This window comes from Ursus americanus, chromosome 4 (assembly GCF_024610735.1).
Source record: "Ursus americanus isolate L20-20 chromosome 4, mUrsAme1.1.p, whole genome shotgun sequence".
NCBI classification, from domain to species: domain Eukaryota; kingdom Metazoa; phylum Chordata; class Mammalia; order Carnivora; family Ursidae; genus Ursus; species Ursus americanus.
The window spans coordinates 43,172,250-43,188,338 of record NC_142130.1 but is presented as its reverse complement, the minus strand read 5'-3'; the positions used below and the strand labels follow the sequence as shown (position 1 = coordinate 43,188,338).

Genomic DNA, 16,089 nt, shown 5'->3' with positions numbered 1-16,089 from the left:
AGGTGGGTGGGGGGATGGGGTCACTGGGTGATGGGCATTAAGGAGGGCACTTGATGTAATGAGCCCTGGGTGTTACATGTAACTACATGAATCACTAAACCCTACCTCTGAAGCTGATAATACATTATATGTCAATTAATCGATTTTAAATTTAAAAAAAATACATTTGAAAGCACTAGTGGCTAGGTGCAATGGGAGATATCCTGCCTTTTTAGGAGGAAAAAACTTACACCCCAACTACAGAAAGAGTCTAGTCTAATAGTGCTCTCCAGGGCTCTGCTAAATATGGTCACTAACTGAATGCTGAAGTGTACTTCCGGTTTGTAGAAAATCCGTGATGACTATATATGATGGCTTCTTTTTATTTTTAAAAAGGCACATAAATATGAAAGTCTAAGTAGTTTGCATATAAATCTCAAAGTAGAGTAAAACATCCTTAGAACAAACTAATGAAACAAAACAAAACAGAACTTCTTAGATATCTTTGAAAGTTTGACTTTACTATTAACTGTTCCTATTCTGGCCTAAATTCAAATCCTCTTCAATTGTAGGAAAGATTTGCTATTTATATAAACTTACCCAAACTATTGTACATTCTCACAGAACCTCGATTATCAGATAGAAGCAGGTTACAGAAACTAAGTAGGTAGTGAGGACCCAAGATGGTGATTTCTGGCCTAAATTCCAGCCATTGCTTTCGGTACTTGTCATTTGCTTCTTTCTGATAAAAGTAGATTATCCATCTAGGCAAGGGTCAAAACCACTTATTTGGGGTTGATGGTAATTTAGAGATAAAGAAGATGATAATATTTTGGCATATAGATAAAGCTTCAGTAGCTATCTAATTTTCGCACAAAATCAACTCCTAAAATATATAGGAATGTATATGATACCCATTATTGCTAATGGTGATCACAGTAATGCTCTCGAGTTACAAAGTTTGGCTTCCCTAAGAACGAAAAATACCTCTTGAGAATTCCAGAGCATTTACGTTTGGAAGAGCCCTGTATTACATGTATTTGAATCAAGCTCCCAAATGAAAGGTCAAAATGAAGTGGGCTCTTGGGAGTGTTGCCATCTGTTACAAGGCATGAGCAGACTTCCAAACAGCAGCGTTAATGACACTCCTTAATCTTGAGGTTATTTTTTTCCCCATCAGAAGGCTTTGGATTACTGGACAACATTCTATTTTTATTGCTCTGGTTCTCAGTATAAGGTTAGTAAAGAGGATGGTGGAATACAAAATTAAGTTTTAACATGCTTTGCCTCTCCTTTATTTTTTTATTTTTTTTAAAGATTTTATTTATTTGACAGAGAGAGAGAGAGGCAGTGAGAGAGGGAACACAAGCAGGGGGAGTGGGAGAGGAAGAAGCAGGCTCCTAGCAGAGAAGCCTGATGCGGGGCTCGATCCCAAAATGCCAGGATCACGCCCTGAGCCGAAGGCAGACACTTAAGGACTGAGCCACCCGAGAACCCCTTGCCTCTCCTTTAAACTGATAGATTTATTAGAGCCCTAGGATGTTGGGGTTGTTTTGATTGGTATCCTCAAAATCCTAACATCAAGCTTCTCAACCAGTTACCACATTTATAATTATTAGACAGAAGTCCCTTTCTTCATTTATTAGCAACATATTTAAAACTCGGGGTTAATAAACAGTGGGTTCATAATCTAATCTAGGTAAATGGTGTAACTTCTGTCTCTTATAAATGCTTCCTGATTCTGATAATACCTGAGAAATAATTTTAAAGCTATCTCAGCCTGCTCAAAATTGTGAACATATTTCAGAGGGCTAGAAGTAATGGCTGATCTTTGAATGGAAATGTTGTCTTGCTATATTCCAGCCAGGAAACATTCTTTAGCAAGAAGTCTAGGGGCAGGGTAGGTCTAGTGAGAATTCTTGGCTATGGGAAGGTTGTTAAGAAACTTGAAGAACGGGCTTATCTGCTTTTCAAAGTGGAGTTTCCTATTTCAAAATGATCACATAGAAGTAAATGTTGTCTCATGTTACATCTTGAATATCCCTAGTTCAAAGCGTGGGAGGGATCTTCGTAAGCAGAAACTGGAATGAAGTGCAGGAAAGTTTAGTTGAGAAAGAAATGCTAGCAAATGAAACGATAGTATTGTCTGAAATGGCTACCTTGTTTTGTTCACTGCTGTATGCCTGATAGCCTGGAGCCTAGAGCCCTGCACACAGCAGTTGCCCCATATGTGTGAGATGAATGGCTGACTGAATTAATGGAGATTTACATCTGAACTTTGTGCCTAGTATCAGAGGAAACAATCCTATTCATGTAAAACCAGTTTGAGTTCATAACTGTAAACATTTCTTAATATTAACAAATCTTTTCTTTCTTTTTTTTATTCTCAGTATTTTCTATACAAGTTTCCTGATGATGTGGACTCAGTTATTATTAAAGTCAGGTCTGAAATGGCTTATCCATGTTCTGTTGTCTCCGTCCAGAATATCATGGTGAGTCTTAATAACTTGTCAACCTTTCAATATGGAGCATTATATTGTCCCAGGATAAATGAAAGAGGAGGGTGGGGACCGTGTCATCCTCTTACTCTGTATTTCCTGCAAAACTGCTAAATAATAAAAACAGTATCTTGTGCACACAGTGGATAATCTGTTTGGAGACACTGATTTGAGGAGATAGAGAATAGTTGACTCCTCACCAAAATAAACGAAGGAAGGAAGGGGGGAAGGAAGGAAGAATCATCACAAAGAATATGGAAGACCAAATCGTGGGCTGCACAGGAAACGTAGCAACCTACCGTTTATTCTAGGCTTTAAATTTTTATTGTAACCATAGGCCCTTTCTGTCTCATAATGTGTTAATAAAAAATGGGAAAGGTGTTATACACTTTAAGACAATCTTTTCAGTTCTCTTTGATATAAAGTGACCTTTAGAGGACACTTTGGAGGACTTTAGAAGACAAGGCACCAAGTTTTAGCAGGACTGTTTTGTGACTTTTCTTGGAGAAAACTTCTCCTGGCTTCTGGCTTGGTAAGGAACCCCTTGCTCTGCGATCCAGGCAGAACGTGTGGTGTGTGTAGTATGGCTTTAGTGATGCTTTCTTTTTTATCCTTCATGCACATTACAGTGCCCAGTGTATGATCTCGACCACAATGTGGAATTTAACGGTGTCTATCAGTCCATGACCAAGAAAGCTGCCATCACACTGCAGGTGAGACATCACTTCTGTAGTCACTGTTGTCAGTGACAATACACAGTTTATAGTCAGGTTGCCTGTTGGACCAGCATCCAGAAGATATCATGATTCACTGTGTGCCTTGGATCTCTTTCTTTTGGTTTTAAAATAAGGACTGTGGGGTACCTGGGTGCCTCAGTCAGTTAAGCATCTGCCTTTGGCTCAGGTCATAATCTTGGGGTCCTGGGATCGAGCCCAGCAGTGGACTCCCTGCTCAGCAGGGAGTCTGCTCCTTCTCCCTCTTCCTCTACTCCTCCCAACCCACACTCGTGCTCTCTCTCTCTCTCACTCTCTCTCTCAAATAAATAAAATTATAAATTAATTAATTAATAAAATAAAATAAAGATCGTTACTCCTGAGATCAAAGCCCAGGCCATGGTGGACAATGCTACTCTGTCCCCTTCCCCTTGGGAAGTCTTGGGAACCCATGATGCAGTGGGACACATATCTGACAGATTGCTTAGAGAGGTACGGCAAGGTGCCAATCTCCTCATTGGGGGATGCCAATTTAGTGTGAAGTTCAATCTATTTAAAGGAATTGAACATATTCTAACACTCTGTATACCTGTAACAGTAACCAAAAGAGGACTTCCATTCTGGACAGAATTGACAAGTTCAAAGGAATATAGACCACATGTGTATAGAGGTTTGCCCTTTCGTAATTTGTAATTAAATTATTATTTCAATGGCAGTTTTGTAGCAAAAATGAACATATATCAGTAGATTTTCAAAGAGATTCTGTCTTTGCCTTTCGGGTGGTATTTACTTAAGTTACTTACAACTTGGTCTGCTCTTCAGGATTAGGTGATGCTGTTTACTGAATAACAAAGAATGAAGAGAGGTTAATTATAATTTAGCTATTAAATGTAAAAAGTCCTATTAGGCTTTAATTTCCTAGTGCCTCAGTTTTGATATGCCCAATATCTGTTCTTGTTCACTCATGAGTAAGGAGACTGGGACACAGAGAAGCACACTTAGAGAAAGTTAAAGCCAGGACTATAACTCAGGTGTCCTCACTGAAATTTTCGCATCCCTAGCCTAAATTATTTAACTGTGGCTATGTGACTTTAAAGGAAGTCATTTATCATTAGTTTTTTTATTTTTAAAGATTTTATTAATTTATTTGAGACAAAGAGAGCACGAGCGGTGGGAAGGGGTGCGGTGCAGGGGATGGGAAGGGCAGAGGGCAGAGGGCAGAGGGAGAAGCAGACTCCCTGCTGAACAGGGAGCAGCCTCAGGCTGGATCCAGGACCCTGAGATCATGACCTGAACCAAAAGCAGCCGCTTAACCAACTGAGCCACCCAGGCGCCCCATCATTAGATTTTTAAATAATAAAAACTGAATATAGTGAACCTAAAACACTCTAAACTATACTGATTTTAGAAACATAATATACAAGTATTAATCATTAAACATAGGCTATTGACATATTTTTTACACAGGACCTATTACAGTTCTAAGCACCTAAGTGGACACAAGACAGATTAAAATTAGAATAGTGTATCTATTTACTTGAATTTTTTGTATGTAACAATTATTTTATTGTGGATAAAATCTGGAGTAAATCATGGGTATCTGAAGGTTCTTTCTAAGAAATTAGGGGGCGGGGGTGAACTTCACTTTTCTTCTCTTTCCTCTTTTCCTGCTCCCACCCCCACCACCATGGACTTTCTCCCGTTTTGCTACCCTTTCTTGCTATCACAAGTTGTTGTGTCTTATGCAGAAGAAGGATTTTCCAGGCGAGCAGTTCTTCGTGGTGTTTGTGATAAAGCCCGAAGATTATGCCTGTGGGGGATCTTTCTTCATCCAGGGTAAGAGATGCTGAGGAATGCTTGCTACTTAGAAAAACCTGATGAAATGGAAGAGAAGGGAAGCCAAACGCTCACAGTGGCCCCTTACTACCATCTCTAGTTCTCACGGAGGGTCATGAGCAGTAACTTTGCGAGGCAGTCTGAGAGATCTTTGAAAAAAACAATGCAAAGAAGAAAATTCTCAATCTAAATCTATCGTTGATACTACAAATGTCACTTTGTGCACCACATCTTTTCAAAGTCTTCTGCTCCCTCAGACCACGTGAGGTATATTCACTCAGGCGGCCTTTCACTCAACAAATATTTGCTGTTATGAACTAATAATTTTATGCAGCACGTCAAGGTCTGCTTTCTAAGATCGGTTTGGTAGCCAGCAGTAATGAGCCATTGCATTTATCAGTAGTCATCACTTCCACAAGGATGTACAGGGAAAATTCAGAGCTCTCCGTTTCAGTTGCCAAAATTATACCTGGCAAGATGGTAAGAAAGCGAAGTGGGACAATTTATGCCAATGACAGGGATTGTGTGAGCCCTTAGGCATAGTACAAATGGTTATGGGTAACTACCTAGGAACTACTGTGGGAATGGAATAGGCTGTTGATCGAAAACACAGACCCCCAGCAGCTGAAGAGCCACATGTGATCAACACAGAGGGTGTTTACTGTTGAATATAACATGATTCTCTTGCCATGTAGGTGAAATCTCTGTTTATGTATTCTTTGATCTCTTAATTATATAGTCTAGAGTTTTGCCAGTGTCCATTGTTCCTTGGTAAACTACAAGTCCTTTTATGACTATACAACAAAAAACAAATTTTCACTGGCTGGAATAATGCAAACCAAAAGACGAGACAGCTTTTATTTTTGTAGCTGTTTTCTTCAGATGTCTGTAGCACGCTGAGCCACATGGATAGCGGAGGATGAGTCGAAACTTCTTCACTCAAGAAGGGGGGCTGCAGTCTCACTGCTTCAATACTACCAAAATGCACCCAAGCAAAGGCCAGATCGAAGGTTTAGCCCAAAGGGGTGTTAGATGGTTTGCAGCTTTGGGGGTTAGATTTTCCTCTAGTTCTTGCTACAAGAAAATTCAACAACCAGAGCTAATTGCAGACAGTTTTTGAACAGTTGTTCAGATGAGAGTCCACGAACCAAGTATCTGATCTATTGTGACTTCTTTTTTTTTTCTTTTTCTTTTTTTTTTTTACCAGAAAAGGAGAACCAAACCTGGAATCTACAACGAACAAAGAACCTTAAAGTGACCATTGTTCCTTCCATTAAAGGTCGGTATTGGCTCTAGGATTCTATGGAGAAAGATTCCTATGTCAGGAAGTCTATCATATACATCAATGCTAATGTCATCCTTCCAGAGAAACATCATAAGAAAACTGATATTTACCTTAGAGACAGAAGAGAGAATCAAAGCATTTTGCTAAATCTCTCCAAAAAGAGAGGGAACTCAGTTGTTAAGTTGTATACAGGAAGTCCCTTCCTAGCTTCCACTGGGAACTCGTGACTGTGAAAGGTGACTATTTGTGGATAATGTCTGGGTAACCTCCAGCAGCTTTGCTGCTTTGAATGGAAATATATTTGGATTTCAGAATGGGTGTGATGGAGATGGGCCCTTGAAATTGTCCTGTCCCAAACATGGTCCTCTTTTCTCCTGAGGAGACCCTGACCAAAGTTGTTTCTCTTCCATCAGGATCTGTTTATGTGAAATCCATCCTTCTCAGTTCCCTCATTTTCTTCTCCTTCTACTTGGGATGCCTGCTTATTGCGTTTGTTCATTATATCAGGTAGGTCAAGGGTATCAAGACATGTTAACCCCCTTTGCCTGTCTCTGCATAGGGATTAGAGCATTAGGCTTTAGAGCCATATTGACCGGATGCAGCTCTACCTCAACCACCAACTGTGTGACCTTGGGCTAGTTCCTTAACCTCTCTGAGCTTCAGTTTCCTACTCATCAAAATGAGATCATGCTTTCCTTCCTAGAATTGTATAACTGCAGTGTTTACGTCAGCGTCCTACACAGAATAAGAGCTGATAGAGTGTTAGTTCTTTTCATAGTTAATAAAAACCTCAACAGAAGGACAGCGTGGGTATTTTTTTGGACCAGAAAATCCTGTAAATCCTGTGAAATATAGGAAATGATGAGTTCTTCCTAATATGGAGAAACATATTAAATATTCCATTAGTAGCTTCAAATATTCCATCAACAAATAAATTAATGCCGGAAATAAATCTTGAGGTATAATAAATAGCAGGAGTGATGTGCTTTGATACTGAATTACCATCTGCTCTGTTACTCCTGTAGCATCAATTTTCCAGTAAAAGGTCCCTTAAGAGAAAAAAAGGCGATGTTTGTACTGTAATTTGACTAAGGCAATTTCCCTTCCCAAGCGTTTGGAGCCCATAATAAAAAGGGTCCCAGTTTCTCCTTGCATCTCTGAGCAGGCCCAAACCTGAGAATTCCGTACTTTGTCGTGGTCTCTGTGAAACAACTACAAAAGAATGGCAGAAGGCCTACAATAAACAAATGTTCTTTCCCGTCTTGAACATGTAAAGAAAACAAGCAGAGTTTCAGCACAGTTTTCAGACCACTGGGCAAGTTCACAGCATCTGTAGGAAAAACTTCACGGCTACCACAACAACACAGCTGTCCCGGTGATACAGGCCTATCTCTGATTCAAAAAATAACTCCCTTTGTGACCTTTACATTTTCAGTTGAGAAACTGAATTTTAAAATCCTGGGACTACCACTGGCTCTATCTGGCACAATTTGAGCATCAAAATAATTAAGAATAATAAATTTATAAACCCATGAGAAAAATAGAAATTCGTGAAACCAAGTTAAGGAAGGAAGGAAGGAAGGAAGGAAGGAAGGAAGGAAGGAAAGAAGGAAGGAAGGAAGGAAGGAAGGAAGGAAGGAAGGAAGGAAGGAAAGGGAAGGAGGGTGGAAGGACCTAACTACCTCCAGATACAAATCCAAAGTCACTAAAACAGATACACATTAGGGAAGGGAGCCCTTAGCAAATGCTGACAGTGTAAGGAAGGACTCTTGCCCCCATCAGAATGCCAAAAGCTGACTGGAAAATATGGAAGGAGTGCTGGAGTTGGAAGATCATCATTTTGCATAGATTAAGAATCATCAGTGGATACTAAACTAAGAGGGAAATCTGATGAGAATCAAGGTACTATTGCACTGCCATAAAGTACATCCTCATGATTTGCTTCCTAGTTGTAAGGGAAACAGCAACAGTACAATGGAAACTCAGACTAGGATTGGCTGGGCGATCAAAACTAACGTGAGCGAGGGGAAGATGGACCCTGTGTGCCTCCCCGTGGGACACCGTGAGGAGATAGCACCACGTATGCAATATTCCAGCTAGAGATGCGTATTTTGAATATAATCAGGAGGAAAAATTGAACTAACTCAAATGACAAACATTCTATTAGAATACATCTTCAAAGACAAAGGAAGGCCATAGAAATGGTCCAGATTGAAGGAAACGAAAGAGATATGGGCAACCTGGTCTCAGATTGGATCGTTTGCTAGAAGAAGAATACACTACAAGGGACATTATTGGATCAGTTAACAAAATTGTAATACAGACAGATTAGGTGAGAGTATCGTATTGATGTTAAGTTTGCTGAATTTGACGATACTGTGGTTAGGTAAGAGAATATTACAATATCTTTATTCTTTGGAAGTATTTAGGGCGCCTGGCTGGCTCAGTCAGTAAAGCATGTGACTCTCGATCTCAGGGTCGTAAGTTTGAGCCCCGTGTTGGGCATAGAGCTTGCTTTAAAAGAATGGAAATACTTAGGAATAACAGTTCATGACATAAGCAACTAACTTTCAAATGGTTCAAAAAATTATATATATATATTTTTATGTGTGTATATGTATATATATGTTAACTAACAATAAGTGAATCTAAGTAAAGGGTATATGGCTGTTTTATATTTTATATATTTTTTTTTAAAGATTTTATTTATTTATTCGACAGAGATAGAGACAGCCAGTGAGAGAGGGAACACAAGCAGGGGGAGTGGGAGAGGAAGAAGCAGGCTCATAGCGGAGAAGCCTGATGTGGGGCTTGATCCCAGAACGCCGGGATCACGCCCTGAGCCGAAGGCAGACGCTTAACCGCTGTGCCACCCAGGCGCCCCTATTTTATCTTATTTTTACAACTTCTCTGTACATTTGGAGTCATTTTCTAATAAAAGTTAAAAAAAATCCAGTGTATAGGCAAATATATCTGGAAAGTATATACATTAACTGATTATCAGCCCACTTAATTTATTAGATCATAATGCTTGACATTTATAGGCACCATGCTGAGCCCTCTGAGCAAATTATCTCATCTAACGCCCTACAGTGAAGACTGGTATTATCACCACTTGATGGTTAAGGAAATTGAGGCATGAGATGTGAAGGAGTTTGACCAAAAATTCATAGCCAGCAAACGAGGAAGCTGGGATTTGTCTGGATTTCCAGGCAGCCTGGCTCCAGAGCCTTACCTCTTAAGCAGGCTGGTCAAGATGGGTCTGGAGTGGTCAGGGCAGGTGAGGGAGGGCAGTCCTGATCAGGGAGGCCAAACCAAAAGTCTGGCACCCCAGCATGGATGCGACTGGAAAAGGATGCAAAAAAGCTGTCAATTTTGACTCAGATGAGCTCCAAGATCACGGAAGAAGTTCATCTCTTCTGCCGCTCTTAGGAAGACTGTCTCTACTCCTGATGATTTAAATTTTAGAAAATAGGACTTTACCTCTTTAGTTAACTAGCATGCATAATCAACATACAAACAGACAAAAAATTAAGAGCTGGGTATCAATCTCCCTAGAGTTGTCATTCAGCCTATAGAAGCAAGCACAGTTTTTGAAAGTTGTGCTATAAAGCTCTGTTGAAACCTCTGGCTGCCAGATTATTTTGCTACAGTCAATTGCACAAGCATAGATTCTTTCCAAATATAGAGAAACTGAAAATAGAAATCTGGAGACATAAGAACTGTTTGGCATTCTTAATAAGAGGACAGACTGAGGGAAAATTCTAACAGACCTCTTCCCTCATTGAACTGAGCAGAAATAACAAATGAAGCTAGTCGTGGAGCATAATGCCATTTGCTTGGTGAGTTCCCTGTACTTTATTACTAATACATCTGGGGTTTGCAGTACGTGCTATGAAATCAGGATGAAACACGGATAAGAGACAAGGCCCCTGCGCTTAGGGAGCTGAGAATCCAAAGTATTAGCTGTACTGACTTGAACCTAAACTCCATTCCCATCCCATTCCCAGCCACAATCCATTCAATGAGTATTTAAGGAGCCACTCCAATAAATGTGCAGACTCTGGGCCGAACACCGGGTGCATGGTCTCTTACTCACTTCTCCCAAACACCCTGCCAGAGACTGAGTTCAAACTGCACGATCCTGAGAGTAGCCATCCTTCCCTTGATTCTTGTATTGGTTATTTACGGCCACGATAATGCTGCCTGAAAATCAACCATAAAAACTCCAATGGCATACAGCAGTAAATATTTAAGTTTACTTACAAATCTCCGGGTCAGCCAGATACTGCTGCTAATCCAGACTGGGCTCAGCGATCTCGGTTGGGTGCGGTCAGAGTGCAGTCACCTGGCAGGTCAGCTAGGAGCGGGCTCTTCTAGACCAGCCTCAGCTGCGCTTGGTCTCGCAAATTCCAGCAGCCTGGCCCTGGTTGCTTGTCTCTCCAAGAGAGATAGCAGAAGGTGCAAGGCCTCCTTAAGACGTAGGTTCAGCAGTGGCATGATATCACTTCTCCTTCCTCTTAGTCAAAACAAGTCAGGAGGCCAGTCTAGATTCAAGAGGTGAAGAGACAGACCCCACCTTTTGATTTAAGGAGCTGAATACAAGAGGGGGTGTAGCCATTTTGTAATCAATCTGGCATAGTTCTCATTTACTATTTTCTCCTTTGCTCACGGAATACTGCCTGCCTTCACCTAGCTTTCTAAATCATTTAACTCCTCTGCTGAAGAATTTTGTCAGCTCCCAAACCGACGGCGAATGTGGGTACAGCCTGTTAGTACAAATACATCATCTTTATGAGCCCATATAATTGCTTGCCAGTTAATATCACTAGGATTGTTTTAAAAAGGGACTTCAACAAGCGTTGGCAAAGATGTGGAGAAAAAGAACCCCCATGCACTGTTGGTGGGAATGCAAACTGGTGCAGCCACTGTGGAAAACAGTATGGAGTTTCCTCAAGAAGTTAAAAATAGAACTGCCCTACGATCCAGTAATTGCACCACTGGGTATTTACCCACAAAGTACAATAGCATTAATTAAAGAGTATTATGCTTAGTGAAATAAATCAGTCAGAGAAAGACCGTAAGAATTCACTCGTGTGTGGAATCTAAGAAACAAAACAATGAGCAAGGGAGGGGGTGGGCAGAAAGACAGACAAACCAAGAAACAGACTCTTAACTATAGAGAACAAACAGGGTTACCAGAGGGAAGGTGGGGGGGGGATGGGTGAAACAGGTGAAGGGTATTAAAGAGCGCACGTACCATGATGAGCATTGGGTGATGTATAGAATTGTTGAATCACTATATTGTACACCTGGAATTAATATAACATTGTACATTAACTATACTGGAATTCAAATTTTAAACTTAATTTTTTTTTGAAAAAAAGAGACTTTGCCAGAGCCTCATTTGCCAGCTAGACCAGTTGGGCCAAATTGTAATTACTCTCCTTAATAATATGCTTTGTTCATTCAACAAATATTTAGTTATCATTTCCTATGTGCCTGGTTTTGTCCCAGAGTTTAGGGATGCAGTGGTGAACAAGACAGTCTAGATCCCTGCTCTAGATCTCCTGTACAAAGGAGAAACTCATAAGCAAGCAAGCAATTAATAAAGCAAATAATTTCAGCTAGTGACAGGAGAAAAAAACAACAACACCGTAGTGTGACAGAGAATGACTGAATTGGGGAAGCTACTTTAGATTTGATTTGTTCAGCAAGGAAGATCTCTCAGAAGCAAGACTTTAATAGCAATAGCAAGAAAGAGCCAGCCATGTGAGGATGTGGGGAGAGAGTGGCCCAGACAGAGAAAAATAGCAAAGGCCCTGAGGCAGGGATGAGTTTGCTGTATATAGGAACAAAAGAGGTATGAAGACAAGTTCTTCCACCAAACAAGCCAGGATCTGGAGTATGCAACTTCTAGATTTGCCATCTGAAAGTAAATAAGAGCATGTACCAAAACACAAGCCCATCTAGCACCTAACTTTCCTCCTCCCTGACTCCAATCTCACATCCAAAAGAGAGGCTCATTTGACATAAGACAGTAATTCATATTTCAGTGTTTGACAGACATTCCCAAATGATATACCTGGCTTTTTTTAGTAATAGCTTTACTGAGACATAATTCACAGATCATAAAATTCACACTTTTAAAGTATACAGTTCAATGGTTTTTTAGTATATTCACTGTTGCAACAACCATTACCACTATTTAATTTTCATCACCTCCAAAAAGAAACTGAGTTCATTGATACTACAGGATACGAGATCAATATACAAAAATCAATTGTATTTCTATACACTAGCAATGAACAATCCAAGCATAAAATTAAGAAAACAATTCCATTTTCAATAGTATCAAAAATAATAAAATACTTGGGGCACCAGGGTGACTCAGTCAGTTGAGTGTCTGACTCTTGGTTTTGGCTGAGGTCATGATCTCAGGGTCCTGGGATTGAGCCCCACGGGGGGGAAGGGGATTCTCTCTCTCCCTCTGCCCCTCCCCACTCTGCTTGTTCTTTCTCTCTAACATAATTTTTAAAAAAATTTTTTTAAATAATAAAATACTTAAGAATAAATTTAGCAAATTAAATATAAGATTTGTACACTGAAAATGACAAAACATCCTTGAAAGAACTTAAAGAGGACCTAAAAAATGGAAAGATAGCCCATGTTCATGGTTTGGATGACTGAATATTATTAAGATGGTGTAGTAAAATAATGGCCCCCAGAAGATGTCCACAGCCTATTATCCAGAATCTGTGAACATGTTACTTTACATGGCAAAAAGAGATTTTACAGATGTGATAAAAGTATAGAGATTGTTCTGGATTATCCATGCGGGAAGTATCTAATCACGAGGGTCCTTGTTAGAGGGAGGCAAGAGGGTCAAAGGCAGAAGGAGGAGATGTGATGATGGAAGCAGAGGTTGGGGCAGGGCACTTTGAAGGCAGAGGAAGGGCCATGAGTCAAGGAATACAGGCAGCCTTTAGGAGCTAGACAAGGCAAGGAAAAGGGTAGTCCCCTGGGAGCCTCTAGAAGGAATACAGCCCTGCTTGACACCTTGATTTTAGCTGCATAAGACACATTTTGGAATTCTGACCTCCAGAACTGTAAGATAATAAATTTGTATCATTCTAAGCCACTAAGTTTGTGGTAACTTGTTACAGCAGCAACAGACACTAAAATACATTGGGCAATACTCCCCAAATTGATCTCCAGATTCAGAACAGTCCCTATCAAAGTCCCAGCTGACTTTCTTACAGAAATGGACAAACTGATCCTAAAATTCATATGGAAATGCAAAGGACCCAGAATAGGTAAAATACTAATGACAAAAAAAAAAAAAAGAACAAAACTGGAGGTCTCACACTTCCTCTCATCAAAACTTACTACAGGGGCGCCTGGGTGGCACAGCGGTTAAGCGTCTGCCTTCGGCTCAGGGCGTGATCCCGGCGTTATGGAATCGAGCCCCACATCAGGCTCCTCCGCTATGAGCCTGCTTCTTCCTCTCCCACTCCCCCTGCTTGTGTTCCCTCTCTCGCTGGCTGTCTCTATCTCTGTCGAATAAATAAACAAAATCTTAAAAAAAAAAAACTTACTACAAAGCTACATAATCAAAACTCTGGCACTGACATATGGAAAGACATATAAATCAATGGAATAGAATTGAGAGATCATAAATAAGCCTTTACACTTATGATCCTATTTTTGTCAAGGGTACCATTGACAATTCAATGGAGAAAGGATATTCTTTTCAACAAATGTTGTTGAGAGAACTGGGTATCAACCTGAAAAAGAACAAAGTTTTACCCCTACCTTACACTCTATGAAAATATTAACTCAAGGGGTGCCTGGCTGGCTCAATCAGAAGAGCACGTGACTCAATCTCTGGGTCATGAGTTCAAGGCCCACCCTGGGTATAGAGATTACTTAAAAAATAAAATCTTTTTAAAAAATTAACTCAGATCAAAGATCTAAATATAAGAGCTAAATCTATAAAACTCTTAGAAGAAAACATAGGTGTAAATCTTTTGTTACCCTGGAGTAGGCAATAGTTTCTTAGATGGGACACCAGAAGCACAAGTAACAAAAGAAAAAAAATAGCTAAGTTAGACTTCATCAAAATTAAAACTTTTGTGCTTTTATAAAAAATTTTTTAAAGATTTTATTTATTTGAGAGAGAGAGAGCACAAGCAGGGGGAGTGGCAGAGGGAGAGGGAGAAGCAGACTCCCCGCTGAGTAGGGAGTCCAATGCAGGGCTCGATCCCAGGACCCTGAGATCATGACCTGAACTGAAGGCAGATGCTTAACCGACTGAGCCACCCAGGTGTCCCCGTGCTTTTTTTTTTTTTTAAGATATACTTATTTTATTTTAGAGAGAGAGAGTGAGCACAAGCAGGAGAGGCAGAGGAAGGAGGAGAAAGAAATTCAAACAGACTCCCCACTGAGTGTGAAGCCCAACATGGGGCTCCATCTCTCAATCCTGAGATCATGACCTGAGCTGAAACCAAGAGTCAGGCACTTAACCAACTGTGCCCCGAAACTTTTGTACTTTTAAAAGACCTATCAAGGAAGTGAAAATACAGCACACAAAACAGGAGAAAATGTTTGCAACTCATATATCTGTTAAGAGTCTAGTATCCACACTATATGAAGAATTCCTATAAGCCAATGATACAAAGAAAAATAAATAAGATGGGCAAAGGGTTTGAATAGATATTTATCCAAAGAAGATATACAAGTGGCCAATAAGCATATGAAAAGATGTTCAACATCATCAGCCATCAGGGAAATGCAAAGCAAAAAAACAATGAGCTATATCACTCCTTATCCACTAGGATGGCTATAATATTCTTTTAATGGAAAACAGCAAGAGTTGGTAAAGATGTGGAGAAATTGAAACCTTATACAATGCTAGTACGAAAGTAAAATAGTTCCTGGTATAATGCTACTGTGGAAAAGTTTGAAAAAAAAAAATACATAGAGTTACCTCATACCCAGCACTTCTGTACCTAAGTATACCCAAAAGAATTTAATACATATATCCACAGAAAAACCTGTATACAAATGCTCATAGCAGTGTTATTCATGCTAGCCAAAACATGGAAACAACCCAGTGTCCATCAAGTGTGAACAAATAAATTAAGCATGGTGTATCCTTATGAAGGAACATTATTCCATCATAAAAGACTGACATATTGATTCATGCTACCACATGGATGAACCTTGAAAGCCTTATGTTTAATGAATGAAGCCAGACAAAAAAGACCACAGATAGTAGGGCTATAGGAAACTTCCAGAATTGGCAAATTTATAGAGACAAAAAATAGATTTGTGGTTGTCAGAAATGTATAGGAGAGGGTGTTGGGGAGTGACTGCTAATAGGTTTTTAATTGGGGGGGTGATGAAAATGTTTTGGAAACAGATAATAGTGATGGTTGCACAGTTTTGCGAACATAATAAAATTCATTGAAATGTGCACATTAAAGGATGGTTATGGTGTGTGAATTATCTGAAAATAAAGGAATCTGAAAATAAATTAATGAAATTATGTACATAGATATATGCGTAGGAGTGGAATTGGATAAGTCTATGTTTAACTTTCTGGGGAACTGCGGAAGAATTTTCCAAAGTAGCTACACCATTCTACAGACCCGCCAGCAAGGTATCAGAGTTCCAGTTTCTCCACATGCAAAGGCTCATTTTTAAGAGATCCTAGCAGACAAATATGCAACAGAGTCTGTGGGGAACAAATGTAAAACGCTGAGGTTTTCACTGT

At 39.9% G+C, this 16,089-nt stretch overlaps 1 protein-coding gene across 1 annotated transcript in view; it reads left to right on the top strand.

Moving 5' to 3' along the window:
* SIDT1 (SID1 transmembrane family member 1) overlaps positions 1–16,089 on the top strand; it is a 90,907-nt gene that overhangs the window by 41,373 nt on the left and 33,445 nt on the right. The window contains exons 5-9 of the mRNA XM_045785163.2: positions 2,370–2,471; positions 3,107–3,190; positions 4,939–5,026; positions 6,234–6,305; positions 6,725–6,818. Coding sequence (XP_045641119.2) covers positions 2,370–2,471; positions 3,107–3,190; positions 4,939–5,026; positions 6,234–6,305; positions 6,725–6,818 — 440 coding nt within the window. The remainder of the gene's footprint in view (positions 1–2,369; positions 2,472–3,106; positions 3,191–4,938; positions 5,027–6,233; positions 6,306–6,724; positions 6,819–16,089) is intronic.